Source organism: Carex rostrata, chromosome 1 (assembly GCF_964058835.1).
Source record: "Carex rostrata chromosome 1, lpCarRost1.2, whole genome shotgun sequence".
NCBI classification, from domain to species: domain Eukaryota; kingdom Viridiplantae; phylum Streptophyta; class Magnoliopsida; order Poales; family Cyperaceae; genus Carex; species Carex rostrata.
In genome coordinates this window covers 9,307,264-9,331,942 of record NC_135918.1, presented here as the reverse complement: position 1 = coordinate 9,331,942, position 24,679 = coordinate 9,307,264, and the positions used below count along the sequence as shown (strand labels likewise).

Sequence of the window (24,679 nt, the reverse complement as noted above, 5' to 3'; positions counted from 1 at the left end):
TTTTTTTTTTTTACGAATTCTAATTTAAAAACAATTAATCCACTTTTATTATATACTTTCTTAAAATTCTATCAGTTGAGTTGTTATTTTGTGAAATTGTTGTTTTCCTGAACTTTGTAGGTCAAGCTCGTTACAATTCTGCCAGTGTTGGTCCCTCTATTCAGTCAAACAGCAATCTAAGGTCAGGAAATTAAATGCGGACCCACACTCAACGCTTCAGAAGATTGCCCGAGCGAGTGCCCAGCTGCCCCGCCTTCATCTTCTCCCTCACGTAATCTGACTGGGTCAAAATTGAGCCGCTTCGTCTCTGACCCGGGTCGTGACAAGTAGTTGCGAAAAGAGAGAAAAGAAAGGATCGTGACCTAGGGTTTGACAAAGAACGAAGGAAAGAGAATACGATACTAGTAGTAGAGAGGATTTAATGGCGACGACCCTTGAGCTTCCGATTAAGAGGGCGTGTGAGGAGATCGGCTCGTACTCGGGCTTGGAGGCGTCGAAGAAAGCAAAAGCGGACACTCAAAGTCCTGAGTACTCGTCTTTCCGTACGTTCGGCGCATTCTGCAATCATTATGGTGATAGCTTGGAAGATCCCTTGACAGCATGGACGGAATACCTGGAAAAATTGAACGAGGAATGCAAAATCGAAGAAATTAAGCTTTATCTTGTGAGTCACTTCCCCTTTCTCTCTTCCTTATCAATTCTCAGTCAGTCACCAGATAGATAAATATTTTTCTTTATTGATTTTTTAGATTTCTAAAGGGCAAGAGGATGCTGCAAAAAAGATTCAATCTTTCGAAGATGATCTTGCCTGTAGTATAGAATCTAGCCCTGAGTTCAGAAACAAGGGATGGATCCTGCGCACAACACCGGGTCCTTATAACAACTACCAGCGCCTATATGTTGGAGATGTTTTTGTAATTACACTTTCTCAACTCCTTTGGTTCACGTGGTTACCGCATTTAGTGGCCTATTTTGTTTGTTTTAGTGTTGTGGGTTCAAAATTCATCCATTACTCCCTAGAATTGATTCGTATTGGTAGGCCCTTTGTGAACGAATCAACCATGACCTACAAATTCCAAACATTTTAATGGTCATCATACGTAATCCAAACTTTAATTCTCCCATTGAGTATATATATGTGTGTGTGTGTGTGCGTGTCTTAAACAACTAGTAGGAGTCTTGCTTGTTGTGCCGGCCCTAATACTTTTCTTTTAAGGTCCTTACTTGCTTTAGAATATAGTATAGAAGATCTTATTTCAAACGCTGATCGAGACTCCGCTTTATGTTTTAACCAAACGTCTCTCCATCAAAACTTACTCTTCCCTTAAAAGTACAGAACAAAACTGAAATGGAATATAAAACTCCATTTTGATCGAAACAGAAATTTAAAAGCCGCGCTGTAATATAACAAGTAAAGTAATTGTAGGAGAACAAAAAATAGCTCCATATGTATAAGGGATATTAGCAATAATTCCTGTCCTTTTCTGTTCACCTTTTTTTCAGTATGGCAATGAAGACATCCCAGGTGATTATTGCATTTTTTACAATAAATATAGTGCCGACCTTGCTTTCCTGGAACTTTTCAAGGAGCTGCAATCCTCAATTAAGGTAAATGCTTCTACTTTAGCAAATCTTTTGAAAAATTGTTGGGAAAAAGAAGGAAACACAAATCAATCATGAATTGCGTGCAAATCTACAAACTCTGCTTTTCGAGTTTATATTATGTACCATGTCAATTTTCTTTTGGGTGTTTGATTTTACCAATCAATTTATTTGTGCAAATCAAATGTTGAATCAATCTGAACTTGCTACGAGTTGTTCTTCCAAACGGGGAAAAGAAACAAACTCTCACCTCTTTCTGATTGCTCGTTTGCATAAATGGTTGGTTTTGACTTGCTATGTGTGTGTGTTTTTTTTGCCCTGATTTCATTTGCTCTAGCATGCAAGTTTCTCACAAATTCAATTGCTTTTCATGGTTCAGTGGGATACAAGTGCGTCAGAGTTAAAGAGAACACACGATGACGCTTCAATGAGATACAACGGCATCCTTTCATCTTTATTTGTGGAGACTATCACTGGGGTTCATCTCTTTTCTTGTTAATATTTCTTGGCATCCTATACTTTGTGGAAATAATGTTCATTTGTCTGTCTCAGGAAATAAAATTTTTGAAGAAAGCAGAACAAAACGCGAAAGAGTGGGTATCATTATGTACTAAGTTCTGGCATGAAGTAGCACGATCGGAGGTTCTGTTTTCAATCCCCTGGATCTTTTTGTTTGTTTTTGTTTTATGCTTTTCTAGGGCTTGATTTAAGCCAATCAAATGAATGTACTTCCGTTTAGAGGGATTATATGGAAGTGTTGATTGATATTAAAAAGAAAGATGTAGCCTCTCCCTCTCTCTACATAAAAAATGGAGACAACGACCGTATATTACATACTGTAAGCTTTTTTGGGTTTCTTTATTTATATTTAAACCTTAATTGTAAACTTTTTAAGTCTCAAAATATAACATGGGAGACTGACTCTTTGTTGCATGATCTTTTCAAGCTTAAAAAAGTCATCAAATACATCAATTCTGCTACCAAGGTATTGTTGTTACCTGTATTTTTCTTATCCTTTTCATATGAACAAATTGTTCTGCTTGTAATTATATTTTCTTTTTATTTTGTGTTCCTATGCAGGGGGAATATTCGGAAGAGGAGCTTATAGTCAGATATTTCAGTCGGGTGATTTAAAAAATCTTATGTAGTTTTTTTTTTAATATTTTTGTTTTGAGAAATCTTTTTTGATGAATGACACTGATTTTTCATTAGGATGGACCATTGGTCTTGCTCATACCGGATACATATGCTGACTACCTTAAAGAGAAGATAAAAATCGCTGAGAAATTGGATCTCATTAAATGAGAGATCGGTATTGATAAAAAACAGTTTTTGGATTAAATTTTTGATGGAAGTTTTCCTTTATTTATGGTCTTACAGTTTTGTCTTTTCCTGATTTGATCTTCATTTTATTGTGCAGTAGGCAACAACAGCTGTCCGGGATTTCAGAATCATGCTAAGACTCCCTTTTTGAGGGATAGATTTAATTTTCTCGTAGCTGTCTTTGTTTAAGAAAATGAATGTTGCTGCTTTTCTTTTGGGGTGTCTGGGGTAGGATACCATCATACCAGGAGCTTATTAATTTCTGTGGTTGGTACCGCTTCCAAGAGGCTGTTGGAAGGATACATGCGGTACAGGTGTTTCTTTAGCTCATTATTTTGAACTGAATTCATTATGGATCTTGTTTCAATGACTTAAATAGATACTCCTATTATGATTTCACTTTGTAAGCTTATGTTATTGTCTTCGGATGTTGTATTATCTGTGAAATGTGGACCTTCTGTTTTCCTTAGTTTCTAAACTGATGGGATCCCAAGTAATGATAGAAGATGTGCCCATTTAATAAGCTTAGGTGCATTTTTTTAATTATTATTTTAGGTTGCAAAATCTGTTCTAACCTGCTATGGTATTTTATATAAAGTAAAAGCAGTCATGCTGTAGAATAAATATATTTGCATCTAGACTTGGAAGGTGAATATGCACGACAGGCAGTTAATTTTCTGATTTTTATATTCTTTTAGGGTAATGTTATAATAATGCCTGTAATTTTTTTTTTCTTTTTTGGCATAATCGCATGTGTTGAAAGAAGTGAAATTTTTTAACAACCGTCCATATTTTTTATTTCTGTATTTTTTTTTGGAAAAAAGATACAACGCTGAATATGCACAGAGCTAAACAAAGCAGGGTACGCTATTGCCACTTGACAACATGATAATTGCTTGTATAATAAGAAAAAGAGAATGCATTGCTTGTATAATAAGAAAAAGATAATGCATTGTGCAAGCGGGTTAGGTTATCAGTATGACCGTGAATTAGCATTTAAGTAGAAACGCCACAATCTATAAGTAGAAACACTACAAAATTAGATCCTAGAGGCATTTCCATAATTTTATGAAAAGCTAAATTTTTAGTTATTTAAATCATTTAATCAATATCTAATAGTCTAATTACACGTGACTTGCGTGACTACGTACTGTGTCGTGACTAAATTTTTCACATGACGTGCTGTGCCAAAGTTTCAAAAAATTATCACGGCGCACATCTGACACGCGTGTCGTGCCATTCCGTGATGGAGCCGGCTCTGTCGTGCCATTTTTCCACTCTAAGTGGCCGGTTTTTAATTTTTATTCCAACCGATGGCCGGTTTCAAAAATAAAATAAAATAATAATAATTAAACTAGTATCGTGCCCGTACGTTGCAACGGAGACAAATTATAAGAGAGAAAAACAATAAATAACAATAAAAGAAGCAACAACAAATTAAAAAAAGAAGATCAAATATAACATGAAAAAATCCTTGAAGTATCATTGCTAGTGTGACCCTCTTTGATGTAATCCAATATTTCTGAAAATGAACAAACAAAATGTGAAAACATATAATAAAATTAGAAATGTTAAATTAATATAGTTCATACATTGTTATTTTGAAATTACTGTTACATCCCATAAAAACAAAGATAATTACTTTTTACCAAGTAGAAAATGAATTTCATTTCATATAAATTATGTATTGAAATGAAAACCTCATATAATATTACAAAGCAAGTTCTCCTTCGATTTTGATCATTTGTTTTGGTAAATAAGCATGTCAAGGGGGCTGGAGCTTGGTGAGGTTTGGTGCATATCAGGGCCTTGAACTTGGAGCTTTCTGGTGTTTTAACATAACTTAAGGGGTTTCAATCATTGGCAAAGTTTAATTATGATGTCTAAGCATTTGTTCGAAGGGTTCTTGACTCTGTATTTGCTCATTGGATCAAATGATTCTTACCGGAAATGCATAGCACATGTGCCACAAGCTTTGATCTGTGTCATTTCATATTCAATTCATATTTTTATCTATGGAGGGTGTATATAAGTTATGTAGGTACCTTTTTCTATGTCTTATATACACTTTTATAATTTTTATAACATTTTTACTAATTAGTGTCGAAATTCAAGAGAGCTTGATGAAAAGAACCTTACAGCCACCTCGTAGTGCTTCTATGACTAAGTACTTTAAGTTGTTCTCTATTTATAATGAGGAGGGTTCAAATGCCTCCATGTTTTTGTGCCTCCATCATGCCTCCATCTCTCTCTATCATTTTCAAAGTTCAAACAGTCGATCCGAACCGCTCAACCTAACCTCCATACTAAAATATGTTTGAAGACCAAATTTTATATTTTTAAGAATTTTTTTACTATTTTTTTAGATAGGTACAAAATCAGTAAATCTGAACCATCTAAAAACAGTATTTTTGTACCTATCTAAAAAAATAGTAAAAAAATTTCTAAAAATATAAAATTTGGTCTCCAAACATATTTTAGTATGGAGGTTAGGTTGAACGGTTCGGATCGACTGTTTGAACTTTGAAAATAATGGAGAGAAATGGAGGCATGATGGAGGTACAAAAACATGGAGGCATTTGAACCCTCCTCATTTATAATTACATCCTTGAGAGTTCAGGAAAGAGAGCAAATTATATGTACCTGAGCCTAAATTGCTCTATAATTAGAGTTCAGGAAAGAGATTTCAAGTACATAAGCTCAGGTACTTGCAATCAATATGTCATCTTTTAAAGTTATCCATGTTGACCATTGTACATGCTAACTAAATTGCATCAGCTGCTAATGTAAGCATATATAATCACTGCACATGCTAACTAATTGCGAAAAAAAATTTGACTGGCAGGAATTGGATTTACTTATTTGCTTTAATAGTTTGATATGCAAGAGAGTGTATGGTGAGACTTGGGGGAAGAAATGATTCCCACAGCATCTGCCACAAGAACTAACTGGTTATTATATAACTAAAAGAAATGTTTGTGTGACAGGAGGTATATTATATAACTCTTAGCCTTTTCATTTTCAACATCTTTTAGTTATTTCCAATTATGTTTGCTGACCTCACAATAGTAAGTCAAGCCTTAGATACTGGTTGAATCCTATCTGAGTTTAAACCCCACTTTTTTGCTTGTCTTTCTTGGGTTTTTTTTGTGTTGTATTTCACAATCTAACAGCCATTGGTGCTGTGCCAGTCAGGGTACAATGATGGTCTGTCACTGACATGTCTCGGCATTGAATGAAATTGCAACCTGACAAGATCCTATTCCAATAGGAGTTTGGGTAATAAAATTATTATTTATTTTATTTACCTTTCTTTGTTATGACTTATGACTTATGAGGTTTCAGAGGCAGTTAAGAGTAATTGAGCTCAAGAATCATCTGCAGGTTCCAATTCCTATTTTCGTGGTATCTTTTATATGTGAGCTCTCTGGAAGTCTGATGCTTCAACTTCTGGTATGTTATTTACTACGTTATTGGTATTTCAATATTAATGATCAAATTATTTTTACCAAACTATACCTCTAACATTTTTTTAGTTCCTATGCAGACAATGGTGCTCCTTCATTTGTCGTTGACCAAAGCACAGACCACACCGAGTCACCTGTTAATAGGTTGGAGAAAACACTTGGAACCATTTTGATAAACAATGTAAAAAAAAAAAAAAACAGTGTTTAGAATTTAATGTTTACTTATCTTACATAGACAACAATTTTATACTATATTTTTGAATGTACGCTAATATTTTCAGTTGTACTGGTTTTTCTTATGCCTTTGCATTATCATTTGAACCTTCAACATTGCTTTTGTTCTATATATAGTTCTTTTATATAAAATTTGTATATAGTTTTGTTTCATTTGAAACCTCTACCGTCACAAAAGTATTGAAAATATCCTTTGTCAAGATTGAGAAATTGAAACCGGTATGTTGCATTCTTCTCAATTCTTAAACCCATCAACTCCAAATGGGAGATGGCAGAAAAGCCCGTTCGGCCCGGTCTTTATTCAATCGGCCCGACTCTGTAATGGACCCGATCTAGAGACAAAACAGGTCAGACCTGGAATTCTGATGAAACCCGCAGAATGGCTGATGAGCCTATCAATATTATTAGGGTTTTTATTTTGATCTCTATCGCTATTTCTCTGACTTCCGAAAATAAAAACATTCACCCATGTTTGGTTGTGGCCTAAAGCTAAGGAGATCTAAATTGGTTATTCTAACTTAGGCCGGTCTAAATTATTCATGTTTGGTTGAGGTCTAAAGTTAAATCATAGCTTAAACTATTTCTTGTTTGGTTAGAGTTGGTGGACCGAATTTTTTATTAATATCCAAATTTAATATTAAATTTCAAAAAATAACCGGATCAGTAACGTTTTTCGAAATCTACCCTTTCCGGAAATTTTTTTTCCGGAAACGGTAGCTACTTCCGGAAATTTTTTTTCCGAAAATAGGATTTTTTTTTTCCGGAAAAATTTTATCCGGAAATAGGATTTTTTTTTTTTTAGGAAATTTTTTTTTCCGAAATTTTTTTTTATAGGAATTTTTTTTTTCAGTTTTTATTTATAATTTATTTATTTTTTGTATTTAAGTATTACAAATATTTAATATAGTTTTTTAAAAAATAGATGGAATACTATATAATTTGATTTATTCGAAGGACTGCTACAAATAATCCGGATCAACATTTTTCATGCCGGATTTTTTACGGCCGTAAAAAAAAAAATATAATATAATATATGCATATGTATATGTATATATAATATAATATAATATATGTATATATAATATAATATATGTATATATATGTATATATAATATTTTTTATACCTCATATTTTTTATACGAGGCACTAAACGAGGGTTCCAATACCTCATATTTTTTATACCTCATCATACCTCATATTTTATATGTTCATTTTCATATATATACATATATTATATATACATATATATACATATATTATATTATATATACATATATATACATATATTATATTATATTATATATAAATATATATACATATATTATATTATATATACATATATTATATTATATATACATATACATATATTATATTATATATACATATACATATATTATATTATATATACATATACATATATTATATTATATATACATATACATATATTATATTATATATACATATACATATATTATATTATATATACATATACATATGCATATATTATATTATATTATTTTTTTTTACGGCCGTAAAAAATCCGGCATGAAAAAAGTTGATCCGGATTATTTCTAGCAGTCCTTCGAATAAATCAAATTATATAGTATTCCATCTATTTTTTAAAAAACTATATTAAATATTTGTAATACTTAAATACAAAAAATAAATAAATTATAAATAAAAACTGAAAAAAAAAATTTCCTAAAAAAAACAAAAAAAAAAATCCTATTTCCAGATAAATTTTTTCCGGATTTAGCCTATTTCCGGAAAAAATTTTTTCCTGAAAGGGTAGATTTCGAAAAACGTTACTGATCAGGTTATTTTTTGAAATTTAATATTAAATTTGGATATTAATAAAAAATTCGGGTTGGTGGAGGACTAAAGTTTTAAAAGCCTAAATTGGTTAATTATTTATAATAAGATACTAATTATATAATATATAATATATTAATAATAACTGTAATATATTATATATTATTATAAAATTTATTTAATATTAACAATATAAATATTAATTATATATTAATAATAATTATTAATAATAAAATATTAATTATATAATTATAAATTAATAATAATTACTAATTATATAATCTTATTAAAATAATAATTTAATATATTAATAATAAGATACTAATTATATAATATTAATATATCAATAACAACTATAATATATTATAATATTATTATAATAATGATTTACTATATTAAGAATATTAATTATTAATTATATAATTATAAATTATTAATAATTATTAATAATAAGATACTAATTATATAATATTAATATATTAATAATAACTAGAATATATTGTAATATTATTATAATAATTATTTAATATATTAACAATATAACATATTAATTATATAATTACATATTAATAATAATTATGAATAAGAAAATTTTAATTATATAATATTAATATATTATAATTATTATTATAATAATTATTTAATATATTAAATATATAATATTAATATATTATAATATTATTATAATATTAATATATTATAATATTATTATAATATTAATATATTATAATATTATTATAATATTAATATATTATAATATTATTATAATATTAATATATTATAATATTATTATAATATTAATATATTATAATATTATTATAATATTAATATATTATAATATTATTTAATATATTAATAATATAGGGTATTAATTATATAATTATATATTAATAATAAGATACTAATTATATAATATTAATATATTAATAATAACTATAAAATATTATACTATTATTATAATAATTATTTAATAAATTAACAATATAACATATTAATTATATAGTTATATATCGTTAATAAGATATTAATTACACAATATTAATATATTAACAATATAACATAATAATTATATAATTATTTATTAATAAAAGGATATTAATTATATAATATTATTATAATAATTATTTAATATATTAACAATATAAGATATTAATTATATAATTATATACTAATAATAATTATTAACAATAATATACTAATTATATACAAATAAAATATTATTATAATCATTCAAGTTAGGCCACGAGGTGGAATAAAAATTAAACCACCATGGGAGGTGGCTTAATTTAGGCCGGCCTAAAGATCGGCTTATGCCATCTTAATTCGGCTCAATTAAGGCACGTTTGGTGGAATAACGAGGCCTAAACTCCTTATTCCACCATTTAGGCCACAACCAAACATGGTGTCAGGCTCCAGCCGCTCCCTCCCCCCATTTTCTCTTTCGCCTCCAGTCGCTCCCCCATTTCTCTTTCGCCTCCAGCCACCTCCACCTTTCGTCGCCTCCAGCCTGCTCCTTTCCTTTCGTCGCCACCTCCACCTTTCTCCGACAAGCCTCACCATCGTCCACCGATCAAAGATTAGATCTTCTCTTCCACCAGTTCCGCCTCACCCCACCTAAATCACTCCGCCTCCGCCACATTGACTGAGTAAGTTTGCTTCTTGTTTTTTATCTTTTTCTTTTAAATTTTTCTCCTTTCAGTCACCTCGGTTAAAGAAGAGGTTTGTCCCATTTTTTGGTTTTAATGTTTGGTTTTCTTTGAAAGGAAGATATTCCACCTCTGGTAAGGGTTTAATTTTTCTAGTAAAGAATCTGATTTTTTTTTTCTGATAGGTTGATTAGGCCCGACACTCTTGTATAAGACTATAGGTTGATTACTTCCGAGAGGCACCGTTCTACCCTGCTGCTAGTTCTCTGCCACCGATCCGGGTCGCTCCTCTTGATCAGTCAAGTGAAGCCCTAAAATCTTAGTGGTATTTTTTTTCACTCTTCTCCGATTATAGTAAGCCCTTATTGTTTTAATTAAACAAGCAAAATAACTGAGCTTACCTTTCTTACCAGAGCTTGTGATGATTGTAGTGATTATAAGAAACATAATCATGACAACAATGATATTAATTAGTAGAGGTGTTGTTGTTGTTGGCCTCCTTTTCTGACTCAAAACAAACTTAGTCTTGCCTTTAATAGGGAATGAATTTATGAGAATCCAACTTACATGAATCTGATTCTGTGTTAGATGGTGCAGTTTTCAAGTATAAATATTATTAGACTCCCAAGTTACTTATAAATTATGGTTTTGATTCCTAGTTAGTAGACTCCAAGATGAGTGTTTTTTTAGTATCACTGATTCTAGGATGCTTGAGATTTGTTAATGTACCATAATATATGATAGTGTCGTTTGATACAATTACAGAACCAAGTTCTAAAACCCATTTTGTACATAAACAATATAATAACACTTTTTCTCTGTCTTTTCAATGGTAGTTAGGTGTTAAATGTCCATTATTGATTGTACATTGTATGTTATTCATCCTACCTCATATTTTTCAGCAAAAAGAAAATCTACAAAAGTATTTCTTCTGTGCCTAGCTGCCTCTTTGAGTTCTAAGGTATATTTGTAATTTACATATTAAAGATTTATAGTGTCCATTTTACAGTAGATACATACTATTACTTCATTGTTTTTAATGAGAAAAATACTTTTTTTTAATAATAAGTTAATTTCATTGCATAAGTGAGCATGGTTAAAAGCTGAAACTAGTCCAGCACTAGACTAGAGTGACCTCCTTTTGTCTCTCTCTCTCTCTGAGTGTGAAGACATCAAAAGGTGACGAGACGATTTCGGCAAGACAGAGGTAGAAGTGGTGGTGGCCTGCTTCATTTGCTCACCATAATGCCGTAAGATCACAACTTAACACTAATTTAAAATCTCTATCACATTGTTTAGAACTATACATAATGATTTCTTTTTATATAATATAGAAGAACTTATGAGGTCAGCTACAGTGCACTCATGAAAGAAATGGTATATTTGTATTTCTCTTTCTTGTTTGCGTATTCCAACAATATCACTATTATATTTTAACTAACTTCTTCCTTGATATTATTTTATGTTTATTTTTATTGCAGAGAGAAAAAAAATGTGAAGACACCTTGCTATATTTGCGGTTAACTAAAAAAATAGAGGATATGTCTTCTACCGAGTCGATATTTTACGAAGGATCATACTATCGTGACAAAAATGATGAATACCAATGTCTTGTTAGGACCAACTTTTCTGTAACAAAATATGAGCTTCTCAAATGCATATCACATCAAAATATTTTGAATTTAATTAGTTTTGATTCAAAAACTAAAAACGTACTTACAGAGAAAATAGATGCAGAAACATTTGAAAACTATGCAAACAAGAATAGAAAAGAGCTAGTCGACATTAGCGGAAATATGACTTCAAAACTTATAGACTTCATTAAGTAAGATTTAATTTTTACTCATTTCTTATTATATTTAATTTTTTCTATTTCAAATAAATATATTCTCGAATTCCAAATTCTTTGTTAATAAATTATATTTTGTTGTACATACTAGTTTTGGAGGTGCTGGCATTTTTACACAACAACAACATAGCTCATGAAAACTTATTGGCATCTAATATTTTTGTTTGGCAGAATGAAGAGAGAGAGCTTGAATTAAAATTGTTTGCCATATCAGGTAAATAATTTCAATAATTTTAAATAAATTTATCACACTACCAACTGCATGCATACTGTCTTGACTTTTTTTTGTTTTTTTTTGTTTTTAATATTTTGGATTCTCTTATTAGGTCCATCATATAATGGAGTGGTGAAGCAGATGAAGAAGAAAATGTCTACACACCGATTTGATCGCTCTTGGAAAAATAATTTATGATGTGACAAAAGTTGATCTGGAGACACCAATTCACAGATTCTACAAATACATTAGTCGTGTGGATGTAACCATGTAAGTTTATCATAAAATAAAACTTAGATGAATTTCCTAAGAAAAAGGTTGAGAGGGGAACTTGTGGAACGACCTAAATGCTTATCAAAATTGGGTCGGGTACAATTTAATTGGGAAAAAGATCATGAAACAATGATAAGAGAACATAAGAGTGCAGACAAAACGGGAAATGAATATGGAGATGACCTGTCGAGTCTAGTGCGCTTAGTGCGAAATACAATTAAGCATCACACAGATTTGGGGGCTCCAAATATTGTTAGTAACTCATTCTCTTAAATTAATTATATAGTTGTAGATATTTAAGATTTTTTAAGACTATAATTTAATTCTCATATATTGTTTGTTCTGTAGGCGTCCAAGCTTCCAAGAGGAAAATTTGCTTTCCTCGAACACGTGGAGAGTCTTTATCCCAACTTTATGATCGATTTGTATGAAGCACTTGGTACTTTTTATAGACTATTCATTTACTTTATTATTTAGACTATAAAGATGCATTCTTCTTAGTTGAAACTCGGTATTGACAAAGTTGATGATTTTATTTACAGGTAGTCTTGTATAGTGTATCGACAAACATGGATTTGGCAAGTTTTGGCAGCACTAGCACCTAGTTAGGTTTTTGTTGATTAAAGCAATGAAACATTGTAGTTTTTCAAATCTGCATAACTGATTAAATGCATCTCTTGTCTCATTTCGGAGTTTGTTTGATGCTATTTTTGTTTTCCTAAAGATGTTGTTAGTCATACAAAAACGAATTGTCTTTTTAGATCTTTCTTTTATATTACAAAGTAATGCATTTGATGTATACATCGAGTCCGAGATGATTTTCTTTGAATCTGTTAAAAACAAAAACAAAAGAACTTGAAATCTCATTATGTTATTCATTATTTACCCTAAAAGGCATCTTGTCTTACATTGATACTCTACAGAGGCTTAAAAGAAACAGTGTTGTGTAAAATAAGTGAGGATCAACCTTTGCAAAAAGTTCAAAATTAATCCTCGGTCTCGAATAGGATTGAACTGCAAAAATAAAAGAACACTGATTAAGAAAATGATATTAGAAGCAGCACCACAAATTCTGTATTTGTAGGAAACAAAATGGGACACACAAAATGATAACTTTATAAGACAGACAATTGGGAAACTGAGAAGGCTTGATCAGTACTTACTGATTGATGCAGAAGGGACAACAGGGGTTGCTAGTGGCCTGGAATTCGGACAGCAGGAGTTGACAGCTACTTTTTAACTGTAGGCTTAGCAATAAATATAGATGATACCATCTTTAGAATTACGGGTACATATGGCCCATCCACATAATCTGAAAAGCTGGCCTTCTACACATAATTATAGGCAACCCAGCCAGCAAACGGTGTACCATGGATGGTATTTAGTGATCTGAATGTAACCTTACATCCACATGATAGATTTGACAACCGAAACAATCATATGCAGGCCTCTAGATTCAGAAGATTGATAGATACACTCACTGCTACAGAATAATACTTTTGTATTGGTTGAAATTTAAAATCGCCATTTGTTTTCGAACTGATGGCTATCGTCCCCCGATAGCGAAAGCATTCACCTTCGCCATTTACTCGGATCCGATGGTGTTGCGCACCTATGCTATCGTGTAAAGTAACCAACCGATAGTGTTGCGCACCTATGCTATCGTGTAAAGTAACCAACCGATAGTGTTTCTTAAATAATGGTGTTACAAACTAGTGTCACTGCGCATTCAATGGCATAGCTTGCGTTTTTTTAAGCGATAATAAAGAATCTTAAAACAACGACTTTTGGATCTGTTTGCCGGCGACAAAAGTCACACACACCATTGTTTTTGTTTGCGTTGGCATTGTTATCTTTGCTTTGACATTTATTTTTAATTTGAACCATTGGTGATTTATATATATATATATATATATATATATACACTAGTATCGTGCCCGTGCGTTGCAACGGAGACGTATTACAAGTTATCTTTGCATGTCAATGCATACACAATTGTTTTTTTTTTAGAATTATTTACAACACAAATGAAAAATATATATTAAATTTGAAGTTAAATGAAAAATATATATTAAATTTGAAGTTATATGTTGCTAGCCAACAAAAACAAAAATGAACAACAAAAATAACTTGTATGTTGCTAGACAACTTGGATGCAAAATGTACAATGACAAAGTATTCCATCTTAAAATATATGCAACATACTAACTTCTTCCTTGATATTATTTTATGGTTAATTTTATTGCAGAGAGAAAAAATGTGAAGACATCTTGCTATATTCGTGGTTAACTAAAAAAATAGAGGATATGTCTTCTACCGAGTCGATATTTTACGAAAGATCGTACTATCGTGATGAAAACGATGAATACCAATGTCTTGTTATGACCAACTTTTCTGTAAAAAAATATGAGCTTCTCAAAAACATATCACATCAAAATATTTTGAATTTAATTAGTTTTGATTCAAAAACTAAAAACGTACTTACGGAGAAAATAGATGCAGAAACATTTGAAAACTATGCAAACAAGAATAGAAAAGAGCTAGTCGACATTAGTGGAAATATGACTTCAAAACTTATAGACTTCATTAAGTAAGATTTAATTTTTACTCATTTCTTATTATATTTAATTTTTTCTATTTCAAATAAATATATTCTCGAATTCCAAATTCTTTGTTAATAAATTATATTTTGTTGTACATACTAGTTTTGGAGGTGCTGGCATTTTTACACAACAACAACATAGCTCATGAAAACTTATTGGCATCTAATATTTTTGTATGGCAGAATGAAGAGAGCTTGAATTAAAATTGTTTGACATATCAGGTAAATAATTTCAATAATTTTAAATAAATTTATCGCACTACCAACTGCATGCATACTGTCTTGACTTTTTTGTTTTATTTTGTTTTTAATATTTTGGATTCTCTTATTAGGTCCATCATATAATGGAGTGGTGAAGCAAATGAAGCAGAAGCATCTACACACCGATTTGATCGCTCTTGGAAAAATGATTTATGATGTGACAAAAGCTGATCTGGAGACACCAATTCACAGATTCTGCAAATACATTAGTCGTGTGGATGTAACCATGTAAGTTTATCATAAAATAAAACTTAGATGAATTTCCTAAGAAAAAGGTTGAGAGGGGAACTTGTGGTTTGTTCTATTGCGACTTACAAATATTATTATTATTATTATTATTATTATTATTATTATTATTATTATTATTATTATTTTTTGTAGTGTGCATGCGTTAAGGCACTCTGCTGTGGCAATTATTACAAATTCTGAGAAAAGAGTATTTCTGGAACAAATTATGGAACGACCTAAATGCTTATCAAAATTGGGTCAGGTACAATTTAATTGGAAAAAAGATCATGAAACAATGATAAGAGAACATAAGAGTGGAGACAAAACGGGAAATGAATATGGAGATGACCTGTCGAGTCTAGTGCGCTTAGTGCGAAATACAATTAAGCATCACACAGATTTGGGGGCTCCAAATATTGTTAGTAACTCATTCTCTTAAATTAATTATATAGCTGTACATATTTAAGATTTTTTAAGACTATAATTTAATTCTCATACATTGTTTGTTCTGTAGGTGTCCAAGCTTCCAAGAGGGAAATTTGCTTTCCTGGAACAAGTGGAGAGTCTGTATCCCAACTTTATGATCGATTTGTATGAAGCACTTGGTACTTTTTCTAGACTATTCATTTACTTTATTATTTAGACTATAAAGATGCATTCTTCTTAGTTGAAACTTGGTATTGACAAAGTTGATGATTTTATTTACAAGTAGTCTTGTATAGCGTGTCGACAAACATGGATTTGACAAGTTTTGGCAGCACTAGCACCTAGTTAGGTTTTTGTTGATTGAAGCAATGAAACATTGTAGTTTTTCAAATCTGCATAACTGATTAGATGCATCTCTTGTCTCATTTCGGAGTTTGTTTGATGCTATTTTTTTTTCCTAAAGATGTTGCTAGTCAAACAAAAACGAATTGTCTTTTTAGATCTTTCTTTTATATTACCAAGTAATGCATTTGATGTATACATCAAGTCCGAGATGATTTGCTTTGAATCTGTTAAAAACAAAAACAAAAACAAAAGAACTTGAAATGTCATTATGTTATTCATTATTTATCCTAAAAGGCATCTTATCTTACATTGATACTCTACATAGGCTTAAAAGAAACAGTGCTATGTAAAATAAGTGAGGATCAACGTTTGCAAAAAGTTCAAAATTAATCGTCGGTCTCGAATAGGATTGAACTGCAAAAATAAAAGAACACTGATAAAGAAAATGATATTAGAAGCAGCACCACAAATTCTGTATTTGTAGGAAACAAAATGGGACACACAAAATGATAACTTTATAAGACAGACAATTGGGGAACTGAGAAGGCTTGATCAGTACTTACTGATTGATGCACAAGGGACAGCAGGGGTTGCTAGTGGCCTGGATTTTGGACAGCAGGAGTTGACAGCTACTTTTTAACTGTAGGCTTAGCAATAAATATAGATGATACCATCTTTAGAATCATGGGTACATATGGCCCATCCACATAATCTGAAAAGCTGGCCTTCTACACATAATTATAGGCAGCCCAGCCAGCAAACGGTGTACCATGGATGGTATTTAGTGATCTGAATGTAACCTTACATCCACATGATAGATTTGACAACCGAAACAATCATATGCAGACCTCTAGATTCAGAAGATTGATAGATACACTCACTGCTACAGAATAACACTTTGTATCGGTTGAAATTTAAAATCGCCATTTGTTTCCAAACTGATGGCTATCGTCCCAATAGCGAAAGCATTCACCTTTGCCATTCACTCGGATCCGATTGTGTTGCGCACCTATGCTATCGTGTAAAGTAACCAACCGATAGTGTTTCTTAAATAATGGTGTTACAAACTGGTGTCACTGCGCGTTCAATGGCATAGCTTGCGTTTTTTTAAGTGATATTAAAGAATCTTAACACAACGACTTTTGGATCTGTTTGCCGACGACAAAAGTCACATACACCATCGTTTTTGTTTGCGTTGGCATTGCTATCTTTGCTTTGACATTTATTTTTAATTTGAACCATTGGTGATTTATTTATATATATCTCCATTCTATTATTAAGCACGTTGGGTGTCTGATCCGCCAACGGTTACGATTGAAAGATGAAACTTCGGATTTGATCTGAACCCTCCAATTACATAATTGGTCTTCTTTTGATTAAATGCATCGGTTTTATGTATAGAAGTCTAAATTTAGTTAAAAACATACTCACCACATGTGCTACTACACGATACGTTACAATTAAAATTAAACAAATTCTGAAATTTAGCTATATATTTATCCGTTTCCTTATTTCTTTGTTTCCATATTTCTCCTCTTTAATTGAGAAGACTTCACATTCCATTTTCTTATTTCTTTATTTCCTTACTTCTTCTTCGTTTCTATATGGATCACGATGGAAAATATTATTTTTTATTTCCTTATTTCTTTTTCTTTGTTTCTATACATATTGTTGTGGGCAGTTTAGAATATATTTCCAATATATAACATATCAATGTGTGTGTGTATTCTAAATTGGAAACAAAGAAGAAGAGAAATATAAATTGGAAACAAAGAAAAATATAAATTGGAACGTGTGTGTGAATATATATTTCTCTTATAATATATGTGTGTGTGTATCCTATACATACACACGATAACACTTTTTATTTATGTTTTTTGATATCATATTATATGTCGATATTGAATTGTTGTACGATATTTGATATTAGATTCGAATCAAGCTATTAACATGTGTCTTAATTTTTGGATAATTATTATTATTTTCATTGATATTTTTTTCTTATAGTATGTCCCCGTTGTAACGCACGGGTATAATACTAGTATATATATATATATTTATAATTATGCTCCTATTAGGAGCTAGCTAGTCTCTATTTGCTAGTCATTTTTTAAACTCAAAATTTGAACCAACAATATTAAACACGCATTCAACTACCCATATTTGAACCAACAATATATATATATATATATATAGAGAGAGAGAGATGGGCTATGGTGCATTGCAATGCATAGGCCATAGTGTGCATTGGACCATAAATCACCGATTCAAAGTCCAAATGACCGATCCAAACCGTTCATCTTGTTCTCCATATTAATATGTGCTTGGAGACCAAATTTTACATTTTTTGAAATTTTTTTACTATTTATTAAGCCACTTTGAAAATCGCTGATCCAACGGTGACTGTTTGGAACAGTAAAATCAGAAGCCACCGTTGGATCAGCGATTTTCAAAGTGGCCTAATAAATAGTAAAAAAATTCCAAAAAATGTAAAATTTGGTCTCCAAGCACATATTAATATGGAGAACAAGATGAACGGTTTGGATCGGTCATTTGGACTTTGAATCGGTGATTTATGGTCCAATGCACACCATGGCCTATGCATTGCAATGCACCATAGCCCATCTCTCTCTCTCTCTCTCTCTCTCTATATATATATATATATATAAATATATATAGACAACATGCATAATGCATGTACCCAACAACAACATATCTATAAATAATTAAATATAAGGCATATAGTATGTAGGCCTACCATGACAACAACTATGAAAGATCAATCGTACGTGGGACTCATGTAATGGATCAATCGTATGAGGCATATAATGTGCATAATTGCACAACTGCTGTTTAATTTAACTAAATTTTGCCTGCATTGCATATGTAACATGTACTTGTGGAACAAATTTTTTGACCAGGTTAATGTACTGCTCAAGGGGATTTCAAGCACGAATACTGAGGTGCCACCTGATGATCGAGAATTAGAAATTGTTGGGTCTACATGTGCCTTCCTTCATGTCACCTTCAGCACGCCCCCAATGGAGCGAAGCATGACAGATCTGGCATATCGAACTGAAATTGTACCGGCCCTGTGGAGTTTCATAAGGCGTGTTATTCCAGTAATAGGTGGCCAGTTTTGGCAAAATTAGGGTTTTCAAGTGATGCGCCCGGTTGGCTCTTGCCTCTCACAGTCTTCTGTCATGTTTACAAGTTCTCTGTTTCTCTCTCACTCTATTTCACCACCCCCATATGCCTCTGGATCGTGCTGATAATTTCTTCTTATTTGTATTTGCATGTGTATTTTGTGTTTATGTCATGTTTTAAATTGATGCGGAGAGAGAACCTTTAGCTTCTTGGTTGAGACAAGATTGAATACATATTAAACACTAAAGTTGCCAAGATAAAAATGTAATGGAGAAAACTATGTACTGGTATGAGTTTGTGACTGGTAGATAGAAAATCTAGAGTAATTATAATCCTTTAGTGAGATTCCTGGCGGTTAATATCATGCAATTTTTAAATGCATTGGTAAAAGAAGGATTGGTGCAGTAGAGTTGAATTGTAAATTAATCTGATGTTCAAAAATTTGATGGGTTGTTGCTTCCTCGTTATGCATCCTTTTAACATTTATATCGTAATATTTTTCAGGCATATGCCAACAATAATAGTTAACGAGGAATTCTATGCGCAGGAAAAGCCTCTTTCCTTGAAAGATATCAAATCTTTAATCCTCATCCTTAAGCAGGTACATGTTTTTTTTTATTGTTTTTTATAGGAGTAAAATAACACATTTTCTCATGTAAAATATGGTATTTCATGCATAATCCTACAAACTACCGGACATATGATGTGGGCCTCTGCTAAACATGGACGTTATTGTTATTGTTATTGTTATTGTTTCATATAAGTGATGGAATAGGGAGGGTGAGTTTGGTTATTTAGTTATTTTCCTGGAAGAAATAAAAAAAGATACGGGTCCAGATGATTCATCTGTTTTACAAGGAAAGGATGTGATATTTTTCATTTTGCAGGAGCATCCAAAATTTTGACTTTTTATATGGGCACAAATGCATTTTTTTTTCTATTATTAATCCAGTTAATATTATTTTATGAGTGAGTCTTTGGTACTATGCATAGCACGAATGAGTTTGTACTACGGATCAATATCTTCGTTTTAAAAATACTAACGGTCTATATATCCGAACCGTTCAACATAATTTTCATATGAATATGTACTTGCAGACATGGATGAGGGAGTGCGTATTCTATGAGATACCTCATATTTTGCGTGACCAACGTATCCGATGCCTATTCGGGGGTGACGTAGGGGCCAGTATTATTTGAGCTTTGAGATTCGCGCATAACGTATTGCAATGGTTGAGATTTTCCAAAAAGTCACGCAAAATATGAGATATCTCAGAGGATGAGAATTCGGGACGAGGGACCCGATGAATCCGTATCACACCAGGTACCTGAGGTGCAAGAGGTGAATCTGGACCGTTCATTTCACTTGGCACAAATCTCAAAGCAGACCCCCCAACCTCAACAGCTACCAGATTGGGTTAGGCCTGAATGAAATTAATATGGGCCGTCCATTTTTATTAATTGCACCTCAGGTACCGGGGGGACACGGACTCAGCCCCGATCGCCCTCGCTCAGTAGTTGCGAAAAGACAGAAAAGAAAGATAGGATCGTTACCTAGGGTTTGATAAAGAACGAAGGAAAGAGAATACGATACTAGTAGTAGAGAGGATTTAATGGCGACGACCCTTGAGCTTCCGATTAAGAGGGCGTGTGAGGAGATCGGCTCGTACTTGGGCTTGGAGGCGTCGAAGAAAGCAAAAGCGGACACTCAAAGTCCTGAGTACTTGTCTTTTCGTACATTCGACGCATTCTTCGATCGTTATGGTAATAGCTTGGAAGATCCCTGGACAGCATGGACGGAAAGCCTGGAAAAATTGAACAAGGAATGCAAAATCAAAGAAATTAAGCTTTATCTTGTGAGTCACTTCCCCTTTCTCTCTTCCTTATCAATTCTCAGTCAGTCACCAGATAGATAAATATTTTGCTTTATTGATTTTTTAGATTTCTGAAGGGCAAGAGGATGCTGCAAAAAAGATTCAATCTTTCGAAGATGATCTTGCCTGTAGTATAGAATCTAGCCCTGAGTTCAGAAACAAGGGATGGATTCTGCGCACAGATCCGGGTCCTTTTGACAAATACCAGCGCCTATATGTTGGAGATGATCTTGTTATTACACTTTCTCAACTCATTTGGTTCATGTTGTTACCTCATTTAGTGGCCTATTTTGTTTGTTTTAGTATAGTGGGTTCAAAATTCATCCATTACTCCCTAGAATTGATTGGTATTGGTATTGGTAGGCCCTTTGTGAACGGACCAACCATGACCTACAAATTCCAAACATTTCAATGGTCATCATACGTAATACAAACTTTAATTCTCCCATTGAGTATATATATGTGTGTGTGTGTGTGTCTTAAACAACTAGTAGGAGTCTTGCTTGTTGTGCCGGCTCTAATACTTTTCTTTTAAGGTCCTTACTTGCTTTAGAATATAGTATAGAAGATCTTATTCAAACGCTGATCGAGACTCCACTTTATGTTTTAACCAAACGTCTCTCCATCAGAACTTCCTCTTCCCTTAAAAGAAAAGTATAAAACTGAAATGGAATAGAAAACTCCATTTTGATCGAAACAAAATTTTAAAAGTCGCGCTATAATATAACAAGTAAAGTAATTGTAGGAGAACAAAAAATAGCTCCATATGTATAAGGGATATTAGCAATAATTCCTGTCCTTTCCTGTTCACCTTTTTTCAGTATGGCAATGACGACATCACAGGTGATTATTGCATTTTTTACAATAAATATAGTGCCGACCTTGTTTTCCAGGAACTTTTCAAGGAGCTACAATCCTCAATTAAGGTAAATGCTTCTACTTTAGCAAATCTTTTGAAAAATTGTTGGGAAAAAGAAGGAAACACAAATCAATCATGAATTGCGTGCAAATCTACAAACTCTGCTTTTCGAGTTTATATTATGTACCATGTCAATTTTATTTTGGGTGTTGATTTTACCAATCAATTTATTTGTGCAAATCAAATGTTGAATCAATCTGAATTTGCTACGAGTTGTTCTTCCAAACGGGGAAAAGAAACAAACTCTCACCTCTTTCTGATTGCTCGTTTGCATAAATGGTTGGTTTTGACTTGCTATGTATTTTTTTTTTGGCCTGATTTCATTTGCTCTAGCATGCAAGTTTCTCACAAATTCAATTGCTTTTCATGGTTCAGTGGGATATAAGTGCGTCAGAGTTATAGAGAACACACGATGATGCTTCAATGAGATACAACGGCATCCTTTCATCTTTATTTGTGGAGATTATCACTGGGGTTCATCTCTTTTCTTGTTAATATTTCTTGGCATCCTATACTTTGTGGAAATAATGTTCATTTGTCTATCTTAGGAAATACATGTTTTGAAGAAAGCAGAACAAAACGCGAAAGAGTGGGTATCATTATGTACTAAGTTCAGGCATGAAGTAGCACGATCGGAGGTTCTGTTTTCAATCCCCTGGATCTTTTTTTTTTTTTATGCTTTTCTAGGGCTTGATTTAAGTTAATCAAATGAATGTACTTCCGTTTAGAGGGATTATATGGAAGTGTTGATTGATATTAAAAAGAAAGATGTAGCCTCCTTTCCCTCTCCCTACATAAAAAATGGAGACAACGCCCGTATATTACATACTGTAAGCTTTTTTGGGTTTCTTTATTTATATTTAAACCTTAATTGTAAACTTTTTAAGTCTCATAATCTAACATGGGAGACTGACTCTTTGTTGCATGATCTTTTCAAGCTTAAAAACGTCATGAAATACATCAATTCTGCTACCAAGGTATATTGTTGTTACCTGTATTTTTCTTATCCTTTTCATATGAACAAATTGTTCTGCTTGTAATTCTATTTTCTTTTTCTTTTTTGTTCCTATGCAGGGGGAATATTCTGAAGAGGAGCTTATAATCAGATATTTCAGTCGGGTGATTTAAAAAATCTTTTGTAGTTTTTTAATATTTTTGTTTTGAGAAATCTTTGATGAATGACACTGATTTTTCATTAGGATGGACCATTATTGGTCTCGCTCATACCGGATACATATGCTGACTACCTTAAAGAAAAGATAAAAATCGCTAAGAAATTGGGTCTCATTAAATGAGAGATCGGTATTGATAAAAAACAGTTTTTGGATTAAATTTTTGATGGAAGTTTTCCTTTGTTTATGGTCTTACAGTTTTGTCTTTTCCTGATTTGATCTTCATTTTATTGTGCCGTAGGCAACAACAGCTGTCCGGGATTTCAGAATCATGCTAAGGGGAAAAGTGTTAGATATAATAAGCGGAAACCAAATAGAACTTGGTTGGAATCTTATCCAAAATTGGCACAACAAAGGATAATACCTTGGAAAGGCCGTACTGCACATCAAAAGAGGCTTGGACAATGTTCTCCATGAAGTCTTTAAAATTCCACCTCCATCTGTACCAGCCTCCTCTATGCTAAGCTCATTCACATAGACAACTCTTATCTACACAAACAATAAGTATAAAGCAAATTACCAAAAAATATATATATATATATTCTTCTTTTACCCTCACAAATATCTCAAAACAATCTCAATAATTTGCAGAATACTATAAGATTTACACCTATATGCTTTCCAGTTTCTTCATAAAGCTATCAAAAGTGCTAATCCCTCGCTTATAAATAGAGAACAACACACATGCGATTGTCTGAGTATGCTTTCGACAAAATATCATAGGAGTATTGAGGCAAATTTTCATACTATGTAGAGATACACATGGTATTTGTTATCCTTTTCTGGAAATAAGATTATGCATCTCATACTATAGGGTTTTAAAAAGTAGGACAATTTATAAAATTTCTCATTTAATAAATATTGTTATGTCATTGTTTAATCATCTTATTTAATTATATTAATACTTATTAATAAATATAATTGTATTGGTATCAAGTATTTAAGAAATAAAAATAAGATTTTTCATAACTATTCTCGCGGTACAATCAAACACTCATTTTAATATATTCGCATAATTAATCATGTGTATGTCGTATTTATAGGTTTCCACTTTTGAAAAATTAAATTCCCATCACTATATGCAACTATTTTTGAGGCACCATACCGACCTTGTGAAAAAAAAATGGAAACAATATAGATATTTTATTATGGATTTATGGGTAACAATCTCCGTGGCTATTTGAAGGTGTATATATCTGTTGAAGATGGTTTAAAAGTCATTTATTTTCTTTTCCCTTTATTTTTGGAAAAAAAAAACATCAACAATAAAATGCCATCAAATCAA

At 31.9% G+C, this 24,679-nt stretch overlaps 1 protein-coding gene and 1 long non-coding RNA gene across 6 annotated transcripts; both read left to right on the top strand.

Moving 5' to 3' along the window:
• The first annotated feature begins 239 nt into the window (after window positions 1–239).
• Window positions 240–23,524, top strand: LOC144556814 (uncharacterized). Of its 5 annotated transcripts, none has more exons than XM_078305304.1 (10): window positions 256–664; window positions 750–914; window positions 1,504–1,608; window positions 1,982–2,080; window positions 2,155–2,244; window positions 2,342–2,440; window positions 2,549–2,587; window positions 2,683–2,727; window positions 2,815–2,914; window positions 3,026–3,337. In XM_078305304.1, the coding sequence occupies exons 1-9, from the start codon at window positions 422–424 to the stop codon at window positions 2,905–2,907; spliced, it is 978 nt and encodes a 325-aa protein (XP_078161430.1). In that variant the 5' UTR covers window positions 256–421; the 3' UTR covers window positions 2,908–2,914; window positions 3,026–3,337. The 5 variants fall into 5 exon arrangements, with proteins under 5 accessions (XP_078161396.1, XP_078161411.1, XP_078161404.1 ...); XM_078305296.1 differs by having other exon boundaries at window positions 258–664; window positions 3,023–3,337; XM_078305270.1 differs by lacking the exons at window positions 2,342–2,440; window positions 2,549–2,587; window positions 2,683–2,727; window positions 2,815–2,914; window positions 3,026–3,337 and adding exons at window positions 22,951–23,052; window positions 23,161–23,199; window positions 23,297–23,341; window positions 23,422–23,524 and having other exon boundaries at window positions 240–664.
• Window positions 5,905–6,685, top strand: LOC144565877 (uncharacterized). The gene is made up of 2 exons (XR_013515054.1): window positions 5,905–6,378; window positions 6,473–6,685. It is a non-coding gene; the product is annotated as an uncharacterized LOC144565877 (long non-coding RNA).
• Window positions 23,525–24,679: the final 1,155 nt, after the last annotated feature.

Coding starts and splice junctions, on each gene's coding strand:
- LOC144556814 (XM_078305270.1), top strand. CDS start 422: ATGGCGACGACCCTTGAGCTTCCGATTAAGAGGGCGTGTGAGGAGATC. Junction 2,245..22,950: donor ATGAAGTAGCACGATCGGAG/GTTCTGTTTTCA, acceptor ACTTCCGTTTAG/AGGGATTATATGGAAGTGTT. Junction 23,342..23,421: donor TAATCAGATATTTCAGTCGG/GTGATTTAAAAA, acceptor ATTTTTCATTAG/GATGGACCATTATTGGTCTC.